This window comes from Mercenaria mercenaria, chromosome 12 (assembly GCF_021730395.1).
Source record: "Mercenaria mercenaria strain notata chromosome 12, MADL_Memer_1, whole genome shotgun sequence".
In the NCBI taxonomy this organism is placed as follows: Eukaryota; Metazoa; Mollusca; class Bivalvia; order Venerida; family Veneridae; genus Mercenaria; species Mercenaria mercenaria.
In genome coordinates this window covers 62,218,512-62,241,595 of record NC_069372.1, presented here as the reverse complement: position 1 = coordinate 62,241,595, position 23,084 = coordinate 62,218,512, and the positions used below count along the sequence as shown (strand labels likewise).

The window sequence follows — 23,084 nt, the reverse complement described above, 5'->3', positions numbered from 1 at the left end:
TTAACCGGGATTTTCTAAGCCCAAAAAGGGGCATAATTTGCCAAAAACACATGCAGAGTTAGGGGACTTGGTGCTATCAACTATTTTTTAAAACCCCGGGAAGACACATGTGAAGTTTCAATTTAATATAGTAGTAGTTTTGGAGATAGTTACTTGCATGTAAAACTTTAACCAGGATTTTCTGAGCCCAAAAGGGGGCAAAAATTTGGCCAAAATACAGTCAGAGTTATTGGACTTGACCCAGTGAGGTAGGTAATTGATCTAAAAAAGAAAAAATAAGTTTCAAATCTATATCCCTTTTTAGTAATAGCTGTAATGTACTTGCACCCAACTTTAAACCAGAATTTTTCTAAAGTCCAAAGGGGGTATAATTTGCTCAAAATACATGTTAGAGTTATGGAACTTGACCCAGTGAGGTTGGTAATTGACCTAGAAAAAGAATAAATAAGTTTCAAAGCTATATGCCTTTAAATGATAGCTGTATGTACTTGCATGCAAAAACTTAACCAAGGTGTGACGCCGACGCCAGGGTGAGTAGAATAGCTAGACTATTCTTCGAATAGTTGAGCTAAAAATATACAAATTCATTAAGTATTATAGCAAGCTTTAAAACAGTAGTGAAGAAACAACTGACCTTGAGCGGGTGAATTTCCTTTACTGGAGTTGTGTCCCCTGTTTACAGCAGACGGCGTTCCCAAAGATGGAGATGGCACTTTGATTCCTGGTGATTTAATGCTGGATGCGGGTGATTTTGAAATGCTGGGCGATTTCCGTGAATTATTTACTGGCGTGTGCGGAGCTATGGCAGGTGACTTTCGGTAACTCCCTTGAATTACTGGACTGTGACGCGGTGATTGATTGGGTGATGAGGTTGAGGACGGAGCAAATTCTAAACTTTTACTAGTCTGAATTTCAGTATTACGAATGTTTTGTGATTTTTGTGCAGCTTGTGTGCGAAGTAGTGTAAGTTCATCCGTTAACTCCTGCTGTTTTGAGGCATGCTGTTGACACTGGTGTTCAAGGCCGTGTATTTTATCTTGTAATGATTTTATTGCAGTCTCATATTTTTCTCTCGCACTCTCCTGAACCTGTATATAAAACATAATTACAACATTAACTACATCCTTTAAAATTTCAACTATTTCACTATCTTTTAGTTCCGAATTGGGCCATTTCACTGTTTCATTTAGTCATGCGCTAAACCAAAAGAGCTGTTGGAGAACAGCAACGCTTGACTATACAAAAGCCATGTCACTAAAAAAGATAAAGTAATGACAACATAGATAAAGGGGTAATCCTTTCGAGTCATAGTGCTTTTCCATTAAATGATGCCACTAAGGTAAGACAACAGTTCAAGCCATAAAATCTATTAATCTAAAATGCTGCATAACTTTGTAACAAACAGTTATGGGACCCGTGCATTGCATGTCAAATTCTGGCTTCAGACAGTTTCCACCAGAAAAACAGACCAAAAATCAATAAGTAGAGAAGGGACATAGTTTTGTTAAAATGCTTTAAGAGTTATGGAACCTACACACAAAATGTCAGATCAGCAAAGGGAACTAATGTATGAAGTTTCATTATCCATTTCTATAAACATTTACTACAATACCGGCAAAAACTTTACCAAAACAGGTAAAAGGTTAAAGTGTAAAACAAGAGTTATAACACCTTTGCACTGCATGTCAATTTGTCGTAGTGAACAAGTGTGTGAAATTTCAATCCATTTCCTCAAGTAGTTACTGGGATACTTAAGCTTACATATAGAATGTTCTAATACAGATTAATATTTAGAGTCAACTCCAGAAAAAAAATCAGAGTGACATAAATGCTCAAATAATATGTGCATATCCACATCATGTTGATGATGTATACCAAGTTTCATTTCAACTGCATGGAAACTGTGGGGGTTGAGTACACAATATTCTGATATAGGTGTAATATTTCCGAGTCCAAAAAGGGCCATAACTCCAAACTAATAACCTGAAAAGCAAGCCCTGAGTATAATGTGCATGTCTGCAATTTAGTCTCATGTCAGTTGATGGAAACTAAAGAAACAGCTGAGTACAATGTTCTGATGTAGTTGTATAATTTCCGAGTCCAAAAATGGGCCATAACTCCAAAAATAACAAATGCAAAAGAAAATCCCAAATATATGCACATGTCCACATCATGTTGGTGGTGTTCAACAAGTTACTTTTCAATTTGATGGAAATTGTACGAAGAGTTGAATACACAAAAAAGTGTGATGAACAGACTGATGGACAGACAGACAGACTGTTCAAACACTGTAATTTTGCCTCCTTGGTCTTCACCACCAGGGGATATAAATGCTTAAACAAATTGGGACATAGACTGACAGAAGGTGAGTGCAATAGCTCTACTTATTTTTTAAACTGTCACGCTGATAACAAAAAAAAATTCTATACTTATTGTATTCAATATCTGTCTTTTACACACAGCCACTATCAGGTATTTTCAGTGCTTCTAATAAAGATGACAAAAGTAATCATATGAACTCCTACAATCTCTCATGAACTTATCAACTTGCTAATAATTGTTACAGCTTCCCTGTCAGAATTGGTCATGTTGTCAGAAATATTCAGTGGGATGGTCAATGGTATTGACAGTAGATGGTATTGACAGCAGAAAGTAGGTGGTATATTTTCTCTACTTTCTACGAAATTTTGTTGAAGTATTCCTTTAAGGTGATCCATCACATTTATATAACATGTTTTGACATATTCACTTTTCATATCTTTATCAGAGATTAATTTAAGGAATAAAAAGACCCATTACATAAAGTTAGATCCCGATTAGAAATGTACATTTTAGTGGGTTTTGTAATAATCACCCTTTATTATGAAAGTGTTGAAAAGGTGTGTTCAATTTGTTGGGTTTAATGCTGCACAGACATGATTTAGGTATTGTGGCAACTTTCCACTTTGATGGTGTAGGAAGACCCATGGTGCCCCTCAGTGCACTATTTCATCATGAGCAAGAATCTGGGTAGAACCACTGACCTTCCGTAAGCCAGCTGAATGGCTTCCTTGCATGAAGAACTCAAACCCAGAGTGAGGCTCGAACCCACATCGGTGAGGAAAAGTGCGTTCAATATTATGTATAGTGTTACATATGCATTTGATATATAATGGGATGTTTCAGCAACCATAACCAGAAAGCAAGTTTTAAAACTTTGATGTAGCTTTCAAACTAGTTTATTTTCAATTAAGAAATAATTTATAGCAAAAAAGTGTTTTCACACTATTTATGCACGACGGGCTGTTATATGTCGGGCGTAATAATTTCATGACGTATTACAGCCCGAGTATATAAATAGTGTTAAAACACTCTTTTGCTATGAATTATTTCGATTCTAATATGCCCTGAATCTAAAACAGTAAATAAAATATAGTAGCGCTCTTTCTTGGTCGCAACAAAAACATTGACATCACTGTACGTTAACGTGACATCATTCTAGAGTGTTTTAACAGAGAAAAGCATCTGTCAATCTGTCTTGGATGCACAAGGCAAAGGGAGGTAATATTAGCTATTAAATAAACTAAGCCTTTTAACTTGTTTATCACATCTGATTTACACAGTTCAGAGTTTAGAGGGACAGAAATTTATCCACTTTACGCATTACCCAGATTGCTTAAACATTAAAACATCTGAACCATGAACCATGGTATATCAGAGGATAAACCACAAGGTCTTGATTACTTTCATTAAAGATTGTTCTCAAAAATACTTTGACCCTATTATCTACTGACCTATATTCAAGGCATGGCAATTAAACAAGACTTAAAGCCGCATAGTTTGACTTTTTTACGGTCTCATGCTCTGCACTGTTTGCTATTCAGTCAATAAATTTTCAATGAACAACCATAGGGTACTGCCCAAATTGAATGATGGATCAGTCCATTTTAGAAATTTGGGCAAACGCTAAAACATACAAAACAAAGAATTACCTTTTGTAGCTGATCAATTTCTCGCTGTTTATCTTGAAGTTTGAGCACCGTGTCATGATAATCTGCCTCTACCTGTTTCAGTTTCTCTGTAGAAAATTCCAAGTTCTGCAAAAAATAAAGCAAGACATATAAAAGAAATTTTGATAACATAATGTTAAATAAGGACAAAAAAAAACTTTTGGTGGCAGATGAAGATTTCTGGTCATTGCTTCAAACAATGATGGGTACCTTCTGTAAGCCAGCTGGATGGCTTCTTCACTGAGAAAATTCAGAATCCTAAGCTAGGTTTCTGTGGGGACAACTGATTCTAATTCTGTAACCTTAACCACTCGCCATGGCATCTCCCTTTGATTATCTATCAAAATTATTACCTCTGTTTTGGAGAATCAATGAGAAATACTTCTACAAACATTTGGATAGCTTTGGGTTTCCTCAAGAGCTACAAAAAAATGGTCTGAATGTATGACAGTGCATTTATTTCATTTCTAAATTTTTAACATTTAATTTCAGCATCGCTTGAACTTAATCATAATTTGAAATCTCTCTTTCAGTTTGCTCACCAGGATGTAGTGGGAACCATTTCAGTGCTTACTGTTTCATGAGTTTTTTGTTTATATCACTTTCCATAATTATACAGAATTTTGTATGCCAACATGAATACATAATTACCTATTACGGAAATCTTTAATTGTCATACATGTATATACCTGACCCTGGCTTTCAATGTTGAGCTAGTTACCCTTGTAACTCAGAAAGCAAAGATCCACAATCATATAGAAGATTCACTGATCCATAATGTATAAATTTATAATCAAGAATACTGAAAACAAATCCATCTAAAGCAAACTAGGCTAAAATCAGAGCTTTATCAGAAAAGTTATGGCATAATGAATTTATTGCACTAAATCTTTAGCAAAATTGCTATGACCCACAAAGACACAGAGCAAATAACCCTTATAATTTCCATACCTGAAAAAATTGACCCAACTTAAAAATCTGATATTGGCTCAGTTGTCAGCATCATAGATTTCACCAGTTACTGTTTACCTTTGAAGTGTAACCAGGGAAAATATCACTGTATTTGAGATTTATTCCCACATTTGCACAGTTCAGTGCAATGGTTACCATGGAAATGATAATACTTTTGTTCTTCATAACTGTAGCATAATTTCTGATTTGTTTAATTTCAACCCAAATGATTGTGTTTATATCAGCTATTTAATGGATTCACCACTTATCACGTTTTTAAGCCACATTTTTCAGACAATACGGAAATTAATAAAACTTTTCTTTGACAGAAAGCAAATTAAAACCCAAATGTGACGAATGTCAAACTCTCCAGACAGCACACTGACCAAAGTACAACATCTAATATGAACCAGTAATAATAACTGGCAGTTTTGCCGTTATATGATATTATAATAGAAAGCATATATATAGAACTGTAACCTTGTATATATTTTCCTCAAGGCTACCTTGGCACTTTAATTTGATACAAATGATTATTTATAATTGATTCTGGATTGCAAAATAATTATGAATCAATTAACTGTCTCGGGAAATCTCACTGCCATAATCATTATCACGGGGATTATATATTTTTCCCTTCTTCATGAAGTCATGGAATCATAAGCAACAGCAAATTATGACTAGAGCAACTTTTACTTATGATTACATATACGCCAAACTTAAAGTCAATACCTTTAATGGTTATAAAGTTATGCTCCGGACACGAATTATAATTGATGGATGGCCCATAACATAATATATACCTTTTCTTCAAAAGTGGTGAATAATAAAAAATGAATACCTACACATAATATATATTATGTAATATATATTATATAGTATGAAATTATGCTCTCTGATATCCAGTCAACAGTACTGCACAATACATGTATATTTCTACTTACCTGGACAACAGTTTCTAGATTCTGGACTTTGAGCTGCAGCACCGAAACATCTCCTTTAGCAACCTCACACTCATGCTGTGCCTCGGAGAGACTTAGACGTAAGGTACTACATTCCTCATTAACCTGAAATAAGTAAGAAAGTTACATTTATTTTTATCTAACAAGTTCGAAGTAAATATAAAAGCAAACTCTAAAAGATACCCTATTTATTCGCCTATAAGGTGAATCATTTATAAGACGGGGTCCTGACTTCGATCATAACATCAACTGTTTCTTTCAAGACCCATCTGTAAGACAGGTGAAAAACTGTTTTTGCCAAATGGGCCATCCCAAAAATGCCAGTATCATCATAACTGTCTTGGCATTTAGTGCTGATTCAGCATGATTTCATGAATATCAATGAAATATTTAGCAAATTTCTCATTTTATAGTTAGTAAATAAAACATTGTTAAAAAGATTTTCTTCTGCAATCTTACTTATTTCAAACCAACAGATACATAAAACTTCTTCTAGCAAAGTTCTTTGAAACTGCAAATCAGATTATGTTACAGAATATAAATATATCATTTTTCAGTTCAGCTACAATATTTATTTAACACAACATTACATTTAAATCTTTTCCCCTTTGCACATGCTTTTTACATTAAGCACTTGCCACAAGAATATTAAGCGATTTTTTTTCATGTGCACAAAAACAACGTATGTTGCTATTCTTTAATTAAAAGTGTTTCACTTTTTTTTTCGATACTAGTTTTAAGTTTAGAAAAAAAAACCTTAATCAAAATAACTGAACTTAAATATATAATCTGTACAGTCACAAAAAATGCCATGTTAACAGTCATTTATTTTAAAAAAAACAACGTCAAAATATTTTATTACAATACTATTTACACTGTTCTTTAGGCTATAAATGCATTAGGTTTGTACTATAAGGTACTGTTTATACAACGTGTACATCTCATGTTTACACGGATACTATACAGTAATATTTTCAAATATAAGTCTAATATATCTTTTAGACTACTTTTTTTTCCAACACAAATCCATTTGGAGTGAATTCAATTAGACAGAAACCCTTTCCATCTATCCAATACTTCAAAAGCAAAGACTAATCTCCAAAGAAACAAAAACAACAATTTTTAACACACCTCTGTCAGGAAAGGAAATATCTTCGCTTGTAACTTGGAAGGCAACATCGTACAAATATGTCCAAAAAATCTGAGATTCACTGCTGGTACATATATGATAGAGCTAAATTAGATTCTTCCTACCATGATCACAGCTCAAGTATTTGCAATGAAAATCTCCGTCCCAAATGGTACTATGATAAGATCTTTTCAGGAGCTGCCATGAGCCATAAAATGTTATAAAAAGGAATGTTGAATTCTGTATAATACTGAAAACTTTAATAATATATGTTTTGTAATATCAGTTTGCTCTAGCATTCATAAGCAATGAATAATATATCATCCAAAGCTACAGTAATATCCAATATTTATCACTTCCTAAACCAGGTAAGCATTCAGGCTTTGTCTGCTATCATGTCCTTGGCTTTTCATTCACTTTCACTCGTAGTAAAAACAGAAGCATTCTAATTTTTCAGGTAAGTCCTCAACAATATCTCTAAATTGCCGAATCGGCAGAAACTTCAAGAATTGTTGTCAACTAATTATCAATTACCTACACTGACTTAAATTACTTCTGCCGTAGTTAATTTACCGACTCAATTACTCAGTTTCTGTCTCCAAGTCTGAACTAATTATAAAAGAATTACAGTAACTGACACATTAAAATGACTTCATTCTAAACTTAGAAACCAAAACTTTATAATTCCATGACAAAAGCCCCCAAGATCCTATTTCTTCAAAATCCATGCATACTGAACATTTAGTTAAGCACAGATTTTCCAAAATCAATGCATCTCCGTTAGAAACATTTGCCATATATCCTCCTTAACAATGCGTTACTTCTTTCTCGCAACAATCATTATGGTGATCATGTGCCGTCTTCCTCTAAAATAGTGCCGATATCTTGTCTTGCAGTAATTTAAAACATCTAAATTTCGGAACACTGAAACTCATTTCTTCCTAATATGAGAATTAATAGCTTTAGGAGTCTTGCAGTTAAAACGTATTAGCAAAAATTCTCTAATGTTTCAATAAATAGACAAAATCTGATATGGTAATTTAACAGAAATGATAATGTCTTATATTTAAAGTTGCGATAATTCACTCAGTAGGCGGTGATTTACACTTATCTTAACAACGAATAATTTCCTAAGATCTATGTTTTCTCCCTGTAGCCAGACAAAAGATTCATGAATATTTCATGTGAAACACAAAACGCCAAAAAAGATCGAAGTCCTACAACGTAACAACTGAAGGATACAAATGGTATTTTATTTACTACTGCTGGGAATGTCATTAATTACATATCCAGTCTGTATGTCAATTTCGCCATCATGACCATATTGTTAACGAGATGTCAAAAAACATTCAGCCATTTACAGAATTAATTCCATTTTGGTGATGTCCTATTACGAAACAGATTAAGCATTTTCAAAACTAAAATGTTCCAAATCTGGCATAGGCATATAAACACCCAAACAGAGTTTAAAAGACACACAAAAAATGCCCATTGACATTTAAAGGCACATTTCTGCAACTGAGAAAAATGCCATTAAAATTTGCTTGTACCAGGAAATTGCTCTTAGATGTACAATAAAGTATGGATTTCCAATTTGTTCTGACAACTGCCAGCTGTAACCAAAAAACTGAAAAGCTGAGGGGGGAAAATACCCAAAATACAATAATGGAATCAATATATCATAGGTTTTTTGCAATTTATGTATCCATATATCTAACAAGAGCAGCACCCTACAGTGATATATTTATTATGGACAATAACAAGTATATAGATTTCCAATGCAGACTGCAGTAGAAATTTATGTACCTTTGATAAGTAGCTGATAATATGATCTTGTCAGGTGAGAATTACACACCTGCCACAACTTCTATAAAAAGCAGGTACTTATATGGAGACAAGTGTCAATTTTCAACAGATTTTAATGCTTCCGACAAAGTGATTGCAGTGTCTCCCTTTATATCAAAATAAAGACTTGGAGAAGGTAGATTGGGGGTTGGTTTCTATATCGTCAATAGACCTAGTCCAGTCCAATGGTACTGGTAAAATTAGCAGCACTGGTTCCCCAAAACTGCTTGATATTCACCTGTACTGGTTTCTGTATTTAAGTATGGATGGGAAAGAGATAAAATTTAATAAGGAAATAACAAATTTTGTCCAGAAAAAAAATCCATACAAAATATGGTTCGAACAAATGGAAATGCAGTTTCTGTCGCCATGGTAACTTGGTAAGTATGTATCTGGATGTGACAAGCTCATGCTTGTGCATGAGAGTGGTCATGTGAAGATGTCATTGTTCATTTCTTACAAGCAATTAACAAGGTGGCAAAAAATGTCAGGAAGAATAATTTCCAGTAGTAAATCATTGATTGTTTTGGTTTTTTTTTTTTACCTTATTCTGGAATTTTAGCTGTGCAGAAATGTAATTTTCTGTCAAAATCTGGCAATTCTATTATGTTGGTATTATATTCAGCATAACTGGCTATTAGTAAGTGGCTTCCAATCACTTGCCCCTCAAAACTATACTGCCCTTTTTCAGTAAAAATATTCTTCATACCCCATGTGAAATAGGTTCATGAACTTCATGAATTTACTCATGAATTTGTACGAATTCATGAATTATTTCATGAATTATCAAAAAAAGTTCATGAACTACAAGGAAAAGTTCACTTACTTAAATTCATGAACTTTCAAGTTTAAGAATATACTTTCATTTCATGAACTTGTAAATGTAGTTCATGAACATTTCAGAAAATCCATTAAATAATTTAAGAAATCATGAACTTGAAAATGAAATTCAGATAATGATTGAAATTGTGATTCAGGAACTACAGGGTTATGGTTTTCCCCTGTAAAAGATTTTCTAGAACTAGTATTAAGTTCTTGAACATTCAAGAACTTCTGAAGAACTTAAAGAACTGTTCCTGAACCAGCATAACAGTTCTTAGACTGTGGTTCTAGAACAATGATGGTTCTTGACCATTGGTTCAAAAACTGTAAAAGTTCAATAACTTACAGAACTTTACCAGTTCCTGAACAGTTACTGTTGGTATTAGACTAAGAACCAAAATTGTTCATGAACACAGGTTCATTAAAAGTACTAAAGTTCAAAACCTTTTTCTAGTTCAGTACCAGATCTTGAACCCAGTTGTGAGTTTCTGAACTGTTCATTCATTAAACATAAAACTAAGGTTTATTACCTTTTACAGTAATGAATAAGTTCATGAACTGTTCATGAATGCTCATGAACATTAAATTCATAATGTCACATGATCAGTTTCCATTATTTTGTTGCATGCTGGAAATGTTTTTGCACATGTGATTCAGCAATTTTTGAGAAGTTTGCGGAAATATTTATCATACTACAGTTAGGAATGGTTTACAAGGAACATGAGTATACTGAATATCAAGTAAGTAATTATGGTGTTGTCATAAATCGTTCATTTTAAAAACTATAAAATCCTTTTAAAATGTCACAAGTTTTCACGACCCTGAAATAGTTCATGAATAAAAATTCATGAAAATCAAAATTTATGTTTCATGAATTTCGATATTCATGAACTTGTTCATGTATTATTTTTAATTCATGAACAAGTTCATCAATATCGAAATTTATGTATTATTTTTAATTCATGAACAAGGTCATGAATATCGAAATTTATGTTTCATGAATTTCGATATTAATGAACTTGTTCATGAATTAAAATTCATGAGAATCAAAATTTATGTTTCATGAATTTCAATATTCATGAACTTGTTCATGTATTATTTTTAATTCATGAACAAGTTCATGAATATTGAAATTCATGAAACATACATTTTGACTCTCATGAATATTTATTCATGAACTATTTCATGAAGTTCATGAACAGGGGACCTTAAAGCAAACCTTCCAACTTTTGGAAGATAGTTGGTTTTACCAAGTGCTTGCCCCTTATCTGAAGCAAAGGTCAATGGGTCTTTCTCAGAAGCCATTATAGGATCTAAACTTTGTCTGTAATTGCCTCAACAAAACAAACAACCATACAAATATTATGCATAATAAGTCATGTTCTTTTATTTCTTATGTTGCGAGAATTTGACTTAAAACAAGATTACGTCCCTGTAACAAACTGAACTGATTTTAAAACAGGTCATTCAAACAGAAATTTCTGAATAAATTTTAGAAAAACACTGGTCAATACAATATAAATTTGTTTTATATAACTTTTTTTCAAAGAAAGACAAAAATAAACAATCAATTGAACATCTATTGTCCTTGAAGTAAAAGTGAATAAAACCAATTTCCGCATGCATGAAAAAGTTAGACAAATAAAATCTCCAACATGTATAGATTGGGTCTTTAAATGATCTGCAAGTGTGTTTTATTATCCAGCATTATTGCAACATTAGCCAACAGTAATGGCCTATTCTTTAAAGTTTAATGGAAATCTGTTATCTCCCTAAACACTTAAATACCGAATAGCATGCTTCGGCATCATAAAATATTTCCAGCCAAACAGAATCCTGCACAAGGATACAAATTTCATCCAAACATAGAAACGTTTTGCAGTAAAAAAGATACAGATAAATCTATATTTGGACATAAAAGGTAAATTAGAATAGAAATATTGAAAATAATTGTTTTTTGCATCTATAACATTTGCATCTTATTTTTTAATTTTTTTTATGGTTATTACAAAATTTACCTAAGAATATTTAATGAAAGAGGATTTTCAGCATAACATGACTATACTGCTGCAACGAACATATATATCTTTCAATCTGAAGTCTTCCTTTTTTTCCCCCGTTGTCACTGATTTGCTTTTCATTTACATAAATGTCAAAATAACATCCCGCAATACTTACATGATATCCGTAGGAGTAACATCGTGGGTGTCCTTGTTTCGGAACAATTTTCCGATAGGGGCTGCCATGAGTCCTTTTTGCATTTCCACATGTGCAGACTTGACCCATATTTACTTTTTTTTTATCTTATAAACAATAACTCAATTCACATTAATCCCTACATAAACATTATCAATCTTTCATCTATTTTACCAATTCTGTAAAAATAGGAAGAAAGTATAATATTGTCCTCAGTGTAATGTCAATAGAACTATTTTTCAGATTTTTTTTCAGTCTCGGTATACAATAGACACTATTGTTCTCCAGCGGCAGTTTTGACTTTTGCCCAATTAAATCATTTATCAAAACAATAAACTGCTTTTAGAAAATCAATCATTTGCTTAACCCAGACCAACAGAATAAGCCTCCGGCTGCTGACTCTATGACTACGTCTGGGAAATCATAGGTTGGCAACCATTGACTGTGAATGTCACAACTGTAATAATTCTCATGTCATTAGGATTTCAGTAGAATTATTTAATATAGAATGAAGTTAAAAGATTATTAGTTTTCATAATGACTATTTCTACTATTTAAAGTGACATTCAATATTTGGTTAGGATTTTACGGCACACCAACATGGTATAGGTTATATGGCGCCTAATAGGACTAAATATTTTGGTTTCACAATCTTTAATTATTTACATCGGAATAAGAAAAAACATGAGGTATGGAATCAAAACTTTTGTACCTGCCAGACTCGCAGAGATACAGCAAAACCAAGTGTTCAGACCCTAAAAAGCCTACCATATTTCTACCTTATAAAATACAAAAAAAACAACAAAAAAACTTTACAGTGTGCTCAAAGTCAAACTGGTCAGCAACAGAACTGGTTAGGCACAGAAATAAAATTTTAAAAAGACTCCTAAGTATTGTTATACACACTTCATGTAAATTTATTCTTTTTTTTTCAAAATTAATGTTGTCAAAAAATATTTTAAAAAAGAATCTTAACATAAATAACTGAAGCAAAATGAACAAAAAAATATGATTTAAACTTCAGAAATCTCAACAGAATGAACACTGTGAGACATAATTTATGTTTGAAAAATACATAACTTCTGTTTATATATATGTTAGTCAAATGCTTCTATTGAAAGCAAATGGAATTAAGCATAATAAGTCCAGCACAGATTTCAATGTCCGTGAACAAGCCCTCTCTGCAAGAAATGTCTTTCTGCTCAATATACCTATGAAAACTTCGTATTTAAATCATGCATTGTAAACACATTTTCTGAGGTTACGAGTCATGGCATTTCCATTAGATTTATGAAAGCTGGGAGAAACCAGCTACCAGACAAAATTAATAAGATATCTTATATGTGTATCAAGGTGATATCAAAACAAAAACTGTCAGTAACAAGAGAGTAACTCAGCCCATACTACTCTACCTCAACATATCCGGCAATCCTTACAGAAAGTTCTATGTAAAATGCACAAAGAAAAGTATTTGATAAATGTAAAATGGCTTGGAACTGATCATTCAATGACCATTGTATGAAAAGCAAATAAAAGCAGAACAATCTTAAACTGTCAAATTAACAAATGATCAAGGCCTTCGAGTGGTTTATCATCTGATTTACCATGGTTCAGAGTTCAGATGTGTAGGGATTGAACCATGAGGGCATTTGCGGCAATTTGACGTCATAATTGATGTCATAATGCTCTCTTACCGGTCCGCACGTCAACTGTTGTTTATCACAGGATAAACAGTGCTTGATTTTCTTCTTTGTTTAACTGGAAATCAAATCGAGCCAAGTTAGAATGGTAAAACAACAGTTAGAGCAGATCAATGTGAAACTGTCAGATGAGAGTATTAGCAATCTAATGAAGTTATAAAAGATCAATGTTGTACAGTCAAATGCAATAACAGCAATTAAAATAGATCAATGTTACACTGTCAAATGTAATAACAGCAATAAAAATAGATCAATGTTATACTGTCAAATGCAATAACAGCAATTAAAATAGATCAACGTTATACTGTCAAATGCAATAACAGCAATTAAAATAGATCAACGTTGCACTGTCAAATGCAATAACAGCAATTAAAATAGATCAACGTTGCACTGTCAAATGCAATAACAGCAATTAAAATAGATCAACGTTGCACTGTCAAATGTAATAACAGCAATAACAAGAGCTGTCGGATGACAGCGCGCTCGACTATTCGAAGAATTGATTGAAGAATGGGGTCAAAATATTTCCGTACATTTTCAGACAAAAGAAAAAAAGGGATTAAACAAAAAATGTTCCTGTATTTGTGGATTTCGATTAGTCTTGCACTAAATGGCAATGTGTGACCATGATGGCAAATATGTTAAGTTATATGACAGGCAAAATATGGACTTGTATGAAAAATTTAACTAATTTTCAAGTCCATAAAGGGTCATAATTCAGTCAAAATAGTTGACAGAGTTATGTACACTTGCCTATAGATGGAAATCATGTTGATATACTAGTGTTAAAAGTTTCAAAGCCACAGTTCAAACAGTTTTGACAAAAATTTCAAAGTCCAAAAAGAGCCATAATTCAGCCAAAATAGTTGTCAGAGTTATGTACTCTTGCCTACAGATGGAAATCACAATGATAAACAAATATATAAAGTTTCAAAGCCATATGTCAAATAGTCTTGACAAAATATGGATATATACGAAAACAAAACCAATTTCCAAGTTCAAAAAGGGCCATAATTCAGCCAAAAAAGATGACAGAGTTATATACTCTTGCCTATTGATAGAGACTATAATACTGAACAAGATATAAAAGTTTCAAAGCCATATGTTAAACACTTTACACAAAATATAAACTGGTATGAAAAAATTAAACAAGATTTCTAAGTCAGAAGGGGCCATAATTTAGCCAAAATGCTTGATGGAGTTATGCACTCTTGCCTACAACTGGACATTGTGATGGTAAACAAGTGTTGAAAGTTTCAAAGCTTTATCTCAAAAGACTTTGTCAAAATGTAGACTGGTACGAAAAACTTAACCAAGATTTCTAAGTCAAAAAGGGGCAATAATTCAACCAAAATGCTTGATGGAGTTATGTACTCTTGCCTACAACTGGACATGGTGATGGTAAACAAGTGTTGAAAGTTTCAAAGCTTTATCTCAAAAGACTTTGTCAAAATATGAACTGGTACGAAAAACTAAACCAAGATTTCTAAGTCAAAAGGGGCCATAATTCAGTCAAAATGCTTGACAGAGTTATGTACTCTTGCCTATAACTGGACATGGTGATGGTAAACAAGTGTTGAAAGTTTCAAAGCTTTATCTCAAAAGACTTTGTCAAAATGTGGACTGGTACGAAAAACTTAACCAGGGTGTGACGCCGACGCCGACGCCGTGGTGAGTAGGATAGCTCTACTTATTCTTCGAATAGTCGAGCTAAAAATAGATCAACGTTGCACTGTCAAATGTAATAACAGCAATTAAAATAGATCAATGTTGCACTGTCAAATGTAATAACAGCAATAAAAATAGATCAATGTTGCACTGTCAAATGTAATAACAGCAATTAAAATAGATCAACGTTATACTGTCAAATGCAATAACAGCAATTAAAATAGATCAACGTTATACTGTCAAATGCAATAACAGCAATTACAAGAGTTGTTGAAAGACAGCTCTTGTAAAGCAAATGCAAAGTAGAGTTATGGAACCTGTGCAGTGTAAGTCAGTTTATCACAGTGAATAAGTGTGTGAAGTTTCAATCCATTGCTGAGAAACCACAGCTTACATACAAAACCTTAACCGAACTTGCAAGCTAACTTAAGCTCTATCAATTCTTCAAAAAGTCGAGCTAAAAATCGATCAACTTAATACTGTCAAATGTCTTGATGTGGTGAACATTTGTGCCAAGTTTCTTTAAAATCCCTCATGCAGTTCAAGAGTTACAGAGCGGACACAAAACAAAGTCATATGACCTTGACCTTGAAGCAAGCCATCTTTACATGTGCTCTGCATGTCATCTCAATGTTGTGAACATTTGTGTCAAGCTCCTTCGAAATCCTTCAAGGGGGTTCAAGAGTTACAGAGCAGACACAAAACAAAGTCATACGACCTTTGACCCCTAAGTATGACATTGACCTTGAAAAAAGCCATCCAAAACATGCTCTTTGCATGTCATCTCGATGTGGTGAACATTTGTGTCAAGTTTCTTCGAAATCCTTCAAGGGACTCAAGAGTTACAGAGCGGACACAAAATTGGTAACGGACAGACAGACAGACAGACAGACAGACAGACACCGGCATCAGAACATAGTACCGTATTTTGGTGTGTATAGGTCGCGGTAATGTATAGTCCACATCTAATTTTTGCTCTGAAAATGGTCGGAAAATTTAAGTTCTAGCGTATTAGTCGCAGTTAAATTTCGGATTTTTTCCCCAGCAATATTTAATATTTACTGGCAAAAAAGTTATGGCGGCGGCCATATTGATGCCGCGGACTGAATTATTATCAGAATCTGACTGGTGGAAATCGGACAGTGTTATTTTCAATCCCAACCGTTTCGTACCAACAGTAGTATCGGTAACAGACTACATCAAAGAAAAGTGGCTTTTTGACACTAATTGGCAGCAGACGGTTTGCGTTTACATTCTGTAATTATGCAAGTTTAAGTGTGAATTGTTTGCACAGCAATTATAACACCTTTCCGTGTCATGTAATTAACGGCATTCTTTTGATTCCGAGTAAAAAGATTAACAAAATATCTCTTTTTGGATTTTTTTTCTTTTATTTAAAAATCAAAAGTAAAAAATTATCTTTCAAGTTTTTTAATACGCTAAAAAATAATATAAACAACGTTTGGAATGGAGGACGGATCTGTCCGGATTTTATCCAACCCGGAGTACATGTCAATGGCGTCCGGTAAAACGAAAGTAGAAACAAACGTAATTCAAACTGCAAAAACATCTTTGAATTAAAGTCATTCGTAATTTTAATAGTCTGTATGGGTTATTTACGATATATTTTATTGAAAGTAACCGCTATTGGTTGAAAAGCCGCCGATATTGATATTTTTTATCCATTTTGTTCGTTCGTAACAGATGCACGTAATTTTGCGAGAGCTAAGGTCAGAAAATTGACCCGAAAAAAAAAACTCTGCTGGCAATGTTCTGTCGTATAGGTCGCAGGAACTTTTTCAGGCAGCAAAATGGATAGAAAAAGTGCGACCTATACGCACCAAAATATGGTATGTCCCTTTGGGCATATAAAAATAAAAGGCTGTACAGTACTGGGTAAACAAAAGACTGTATAAACTGTATTTGGTACTGTGACAATTAACTTGGTCGTTACAGACAATACCATAATAATGTGCAAGGTGCTGTGAAAATGAAGGACAGACCAGCTAGATGGTCATGTCATTGCAATGTGGATGTATGCTTCTTGATATCAATGAATTAAGTCATTTACTTTTTAGTTAATAATGAATTTAATTTAGTTTGAATGTGAATTAAGCAAATTCTACAACTTATATTAATCACTCTCGACACCTCATTTCTGATGGCATCTATCGGCACAGTGGTATGAAAAAACAGAATTTCGAAGCCAGTTTCCCTTTTTATGCTGAGTGCGAAGCAAGAGTGCTACTGTGGTACCATTATTCATGTCTTTGGTATGATGCGGCTAGGGATCAAACCTACTACCTCCCACACTCGAAGCGGACTCTCTACAACTTGACTCTCCAACTAGACCATTGAGGAGGTTAATCTACTCTTTGCACTGAGATGATGTTATTTCATAATCCATGTACTGGTCGAGCTAGTTCTTTCTGCATTTCAAAATCATGTGCCTTGCAAATGATCACCATTTCTGCTAAAAGTACAGTGCATGGAATCATGTCTCCTTCGCCAAAGTCAGACTTAATATAGAAGCAAACAAGAGAAAGTATTATATTACACCTATAACCAGTTTCTGTCATAGACTGTTCAGCTGTTAATACCAATTATTTTCCTTTCTAGAAATTAATATTTGTCTGAAAAGAGAAATTTTTAATTTCCTTACTAAAACAAATATATGATTTGTGCAAACTTTCTGCATCTTGGAAGGTGGAGCTTAATATTTTGAACTTGCTCATCTAGAATATGCTTCTATGTTAGAGAAATTTTGAAACCCCCTCAAAAATCATTCTAAAAATATACAGCCATATTTAGACTGTTTAATAAAACTGCCACTCTGGTTCTGTCAAAATTAGTTTAATTTGCCAGTTAAATAGTAACCTCTGTATCAACCCTTTCTGACTAGGTGTATCCGAGCAAAAAATGTTTTCTGTCTTTGAAACATTTTGATGAACATTCAATCATAGAAAGCATTGTTTCATATATTATGGAAACTGAACATCATTTTAACATGTATATGACTCTACAAAGTTAACTGATAGTCAATTAACTGATATATATCTTGAATTTGGCAAAATGTCTGCATGATGCATTTCAACGCATTTGCACTATGGTCCATGTACTGAAAGTTCAGATTTATTTATGTTTTTTGAGAGCATTTGAATTAGCAAGTAATTATTCTAGAACAGAACAGCACTCATATGGTAAAACATATACTAGACATGTAAATTGTTGGTAAAACTCTTCATTTGCCAACAACTGTGAGAAGTTTATTTATGATTGATATACTCTTTTTTTGTAGTTTTCATAAGTCATTACATTCATGTCTTTATAGTAGATGTTCCCTAGAGTTATTTACAAATGACAATCTGTAAAATACTGCACATGACTGATGGGTCCTTTCTCAGGGTCCTTCTCCTGATTCTAAGGCATATGTTTATAAAATAACAATTCTTTAGTAGCATAATAAACATTTTCACTCGCTGTTCAATATCTACATAAAACAATGCATTCAGTATATCATTCTGTTTGTTCATTTTCATACAATTATGTAAACCTCAATCCAACTCTTAAAGCAGTGGTACAATTGCTGTTGCATTGCCATGATTGTCAGTCACATTCAATACTAAAATTTCAGATCTCACAGCAACTGCCAACTGTCTGAATGCTCCTTTTTATTGATCTAAGACTTCAATGGTTATTTCTGCAAGTATTGGATCATAAAAAATATACAAGTGATCTCCTTAGCGAGAGGGTCAAAATATTCATATTTGGCAGGTCCCTCCCAACATGTAAAATTTTTGAAAAAATCAATACTATGCTGCAAGGTATATGCATTAGACAGATCAAGTGTCCAACAAGCATGCCGGACTGCAAAGTGTGCTCAAGAATCAATGTAAAGGCAGCAATATTTTTGTGGCCTAAAGATAGTAACAATTACAACAACAACAACAACATTTACCTTGAACTTGAAATCCTGGAACCTGCACCAGACTATGTTGATGATTTTGAGCATTTCTACGTGCAGATTGAGTACAAACAGGTGACGCCCAACCTCCACCGGTCCCAGATCCGCGCTTGATGTACTAGCGCTCATAATTTATTCCTTCACATTTTCAAAATGTTCATTTTTTTTGTATTTCATTCTAATTAACCTTCTCCTGGGAAATATTAATCCATTTCAAATCTTCCACATAAATCTCTGAAAGCCAATTTATCCCTTTCATAAATCACAAGTTTCAGCCTGGTTGTTTGAAACCAATTTACTGCATTTTTCACCTTAATTCCCTAAACCAACATGGAACACTCAATTTCAAATGTCGTTAATCATTTTTGTCCACTCCAAAAATTTCTGTTCATTTCCTAGAAATTAACTCCTGAGGAACATAATCGGCTTTTGAAATAATATTTCTGCTGATAACTGTTTCTGTAAGTTTATGGTAACGAGCTCGAGGCACATTTTGCTTAGTTTCTGAAGGCACTTCCATCATTTTTCATTGCACAACTTCAATAATTACATTTACAGTTTCCCTGTCATAAATTTTGAAATTAAAGTCAATGGTTTCTACAACATTTTTCTCGTAACTGTAATATCACAAGCATCAAGTATCCTATTTTTTTCAAACATTAAAAATGCAAATTTCTACAGAAAGGAATCAGAAGATGTTATGATTCTAACAATGCACAAGATTTTCCTCGTGGAATAACAAACTTTGGACTAATTACATGTCAACAGTTTTTCTCAATTCATTTGCACCTTTGACTATGACTTTCCCAATTGCTTATATTGATGTATGAATAAACATGACCTTCCAGTCACATGAAAGAAAAAGAATTCTCTGGTATATACTGGTGCAAGACATGGGGGAGTGCCAAAGACAAGTCAATTCAACTACACTGAAACAATGATCGCCCGCGGTTGCAATGGGATAAGGGAAGTGTTTGAGTTATCTGGGGTATCAAGCAATCAAGATATAGAAATATACAATAAATATAGAACTGTGAGCCTTTTTGCAAATTATACCCACATAATACTGCCTTATTATACAAAATAGACCTTTTTTGGACAGGGGCCATAACTCCACCATAAATTGTTGGATTGTAACCAAACTCATACTTGACCTGTATTTCCTGCTCATATCCCTTTGTACTTAAATTGAATTCATGTATATGTTGCTTTGGTCCTTCCTGACCAGAATCTCGGTGAAGAAGGTGCTACCTACACTCTTAAGATGACAATAGTTGAAATTAATTTGAAACACAGAAATTAAGGTCCTTTCGCTGTCAAACCCAATGATGAAATGGAGCACCAAGTTGAAATGTGCGGAAAAAAAATTGCACTAAAAAAAAACAAGGAGTAAAGTTTTTGAAGAATATCAATGAAAACAAACATTCATTTTCTGACTGTTCTATCACTGTTACGACAAATTACACCCATTTATATTACCTTTCCGAATAACCGAAATGAAACAATGTGGATTCAACAGAACAGAGAAAAGACATAGACAATTTGCCTATTGGCAACAGGAAGACATCAGACAATTTGCCTGTCAAATTTTGCAAAGTTATTGGTATCATTAAATACTCCATAATAATCCCATATATCTGCATATACTTCTCGAAATAAGGTCCTTGCGTGTGAGTACAACCAAACTGACGCATATATTTTTTTATATGACAGTTGAATAATGGATGCTGGGTAATTTGTTTAACACAAGATGGCTCAGTTACAACGTCATAAAACAGTCTGCTTGAGATTCTTTTCAGACGAGAACTGCACCCTTTTTTCCCCGAAATGTGTTGTAAATATACATTTTGTTAATGCACTTCTGAAAGGGTTGTAGATCTTGGATACTCTTCATTTAAAATGGCTGCATTTGAAGAAAAACCTGATTTTTTTCTCTCACTAAATATGGTATTGGAAGTTTAATAAATAAAAGACCTAAACAAAATCACTGACAATGTGACTTGTGTGTCAATGTAGACCTATTAAACTTACTAAAATCATTTAACTTTGTATGATAAAAGTTTATGGTTTCAAACAAAACAGCAATTTTGTGGGGTTTAAAGGCTGAACACCACTAAATCCGGCTGTTCTTTATTTCATATAAAATCCACTTTCATCATAACGGTTTTCAACATTTTTTAAGCATATCAGATTTTCAGAATCTTATATAAATTTCCATAAAGACCAATATCGCTACAATAGAAAAAGAAAAAGGTGTTAACTTTTATATAAGAAAACTACAGTAAGTTAAATACAACCCGCTGAATTTAACTCCTTTTCATTCCTTTCAATGTTTCTTTCAGAGACATGAAATTCTTACACCGCCATTTTTACCTTGCATTCAATACGAACATGCCAATGTCGATAAAATGCTACACAAACATACTGAAATGCGGTACAGTAAAAGAAAACACAATGCTATTGAGGCACAAGGAGAGGAAAAGAAGATTAGCACTATTCATATTTGGACTACTTGTGATTTGATTTAGTAGTGATCAGCCTAAAGTCTAAATCATATTTTAAATGAGTGTCAACAACTTTTAAATATTTAGTAACCTATAGATTTCTGTATGAACAATAAATACATGTCCTGAGAAAAGTGACACTGATTTCAATGTTCTATGGAAACAATTGACATTTATGATCATTTCCTAGACAATACTCTCTGGAAGCAGACTGCAAGTGACTATGAAAATTTGATTATTTGATTTTCACATTTCTGTTATATCACCTCTGCACATCAGTTTCTGCACTTGATTCATTACTGGAATCTTGTTCTCAGTTCCCATTATTTAATCGAGTATGCGTGATTTCACCCAATCAGCAAATCAAGCTTTGAGGTGATTCACATCAGCGTGGTCTACAGCTTCAATCATCTGATGTCCACAGGGGTTTGAACAATATCATTAGCTTTTACACAGAGACACTTCAAAAGTGTTTATAGACCTAGGTAATTTGTTACCAGTGTGGCAACCACTGCTTCCATAACAAGATATGTCACTAGGACATCATTAAGTTTTGACATTTAGACTTTTTGTACAGATAAAAAAATCAAATAGAAATGTAGATTGCAAACTGACTATAATAAATATTGCTGACAGTAACTGATATACAGCTTACCGGTACATTTTAGTTTATCTGTACAGCTAGTGTTTTCTTCCATAATCTGTAGTGTTTTCTTTGTCCGAAAGTTTGATGGTCTTGTATTCTATATATGGAGGCCAAAAGTTTTATGGTCTTGTTACTTCCATATTATGTAGGCCAAAAGTTTTATGGTCATGTACACTATATATGTAGGCCAAAATTCCATATATGGAAGCCAAAAGATTTATATTCCGTTTTATTTGACCTGGCAGGGCGGAGTTAATCTCTGACATATGCAAATAATGGTAATCTCAAAAACAAGCAAAATAGGTAGAGCAATATACTTGCTTCATTGCGTAATCTTCAACTAAAATTCAATGCTACATTGGTTACATGTACTATACCCTGCACAAAAATGTAGTGGACCGTCGCAAAACCACGCCTAGGTCAAATAAAATACCCTATATCATCTTGTATTCTTTATATATGTAGGCCAAAACTGTTATGGTCTTGTTTTCCATATATGGAGGCCTAAAGTCTTATGTTTTTGTATTCCATAAATGTAGGCCAAAGGTTTAAAGTTTTGTACTCTACATGAAGGCCAATATTTTATGGTCTTGTATTCTATATATGGAGGCCAAAAGTTTTATGGTCTTGAACCCCATATACGTTGGCTAAACGTTTTATGGTCTTGTTACGTATTCATTATATGCAGGCCAAAAGTTTTATGGTCTG

General features: G+C 33.4%; 1 protein-coding gene across 15 annotated transcripts in view; it reads right to left on the bottom strand.

The window, feature by feature from the left end:
• The window catches only part of LOC123534096 (RIMS-binding protein 2-like), a 218,840-nt gene that overhangs the window by 46,001 nt on the left and 149,755 nt on the right, over positions 1 to 23,084 (bottom strand). For all 15 annotated transcript variants that reach the window (XM_045316150.2, XM_045316153.2, XM_045316152.2 and 12 more), the window contains 3 exons: positions 5,885 to 6,007; positions 3,972 to 4,076; positions 635 to 1,088 (listed from right to left, as the gene is read on the bottom strand). In XM_045316150.2, the coding sequence (XP_045172085.2) occupies positions 635 to 1,088; positions 3,972 to 4,076; positions 5,885 to 6,007 (682 nt within the window). The remainder of the gene's footprint in view (positions 1 to 634; positions 1,089 to 3,971; positions 4,077 to 5,884; positions 6,008 to 23,084) is intronic.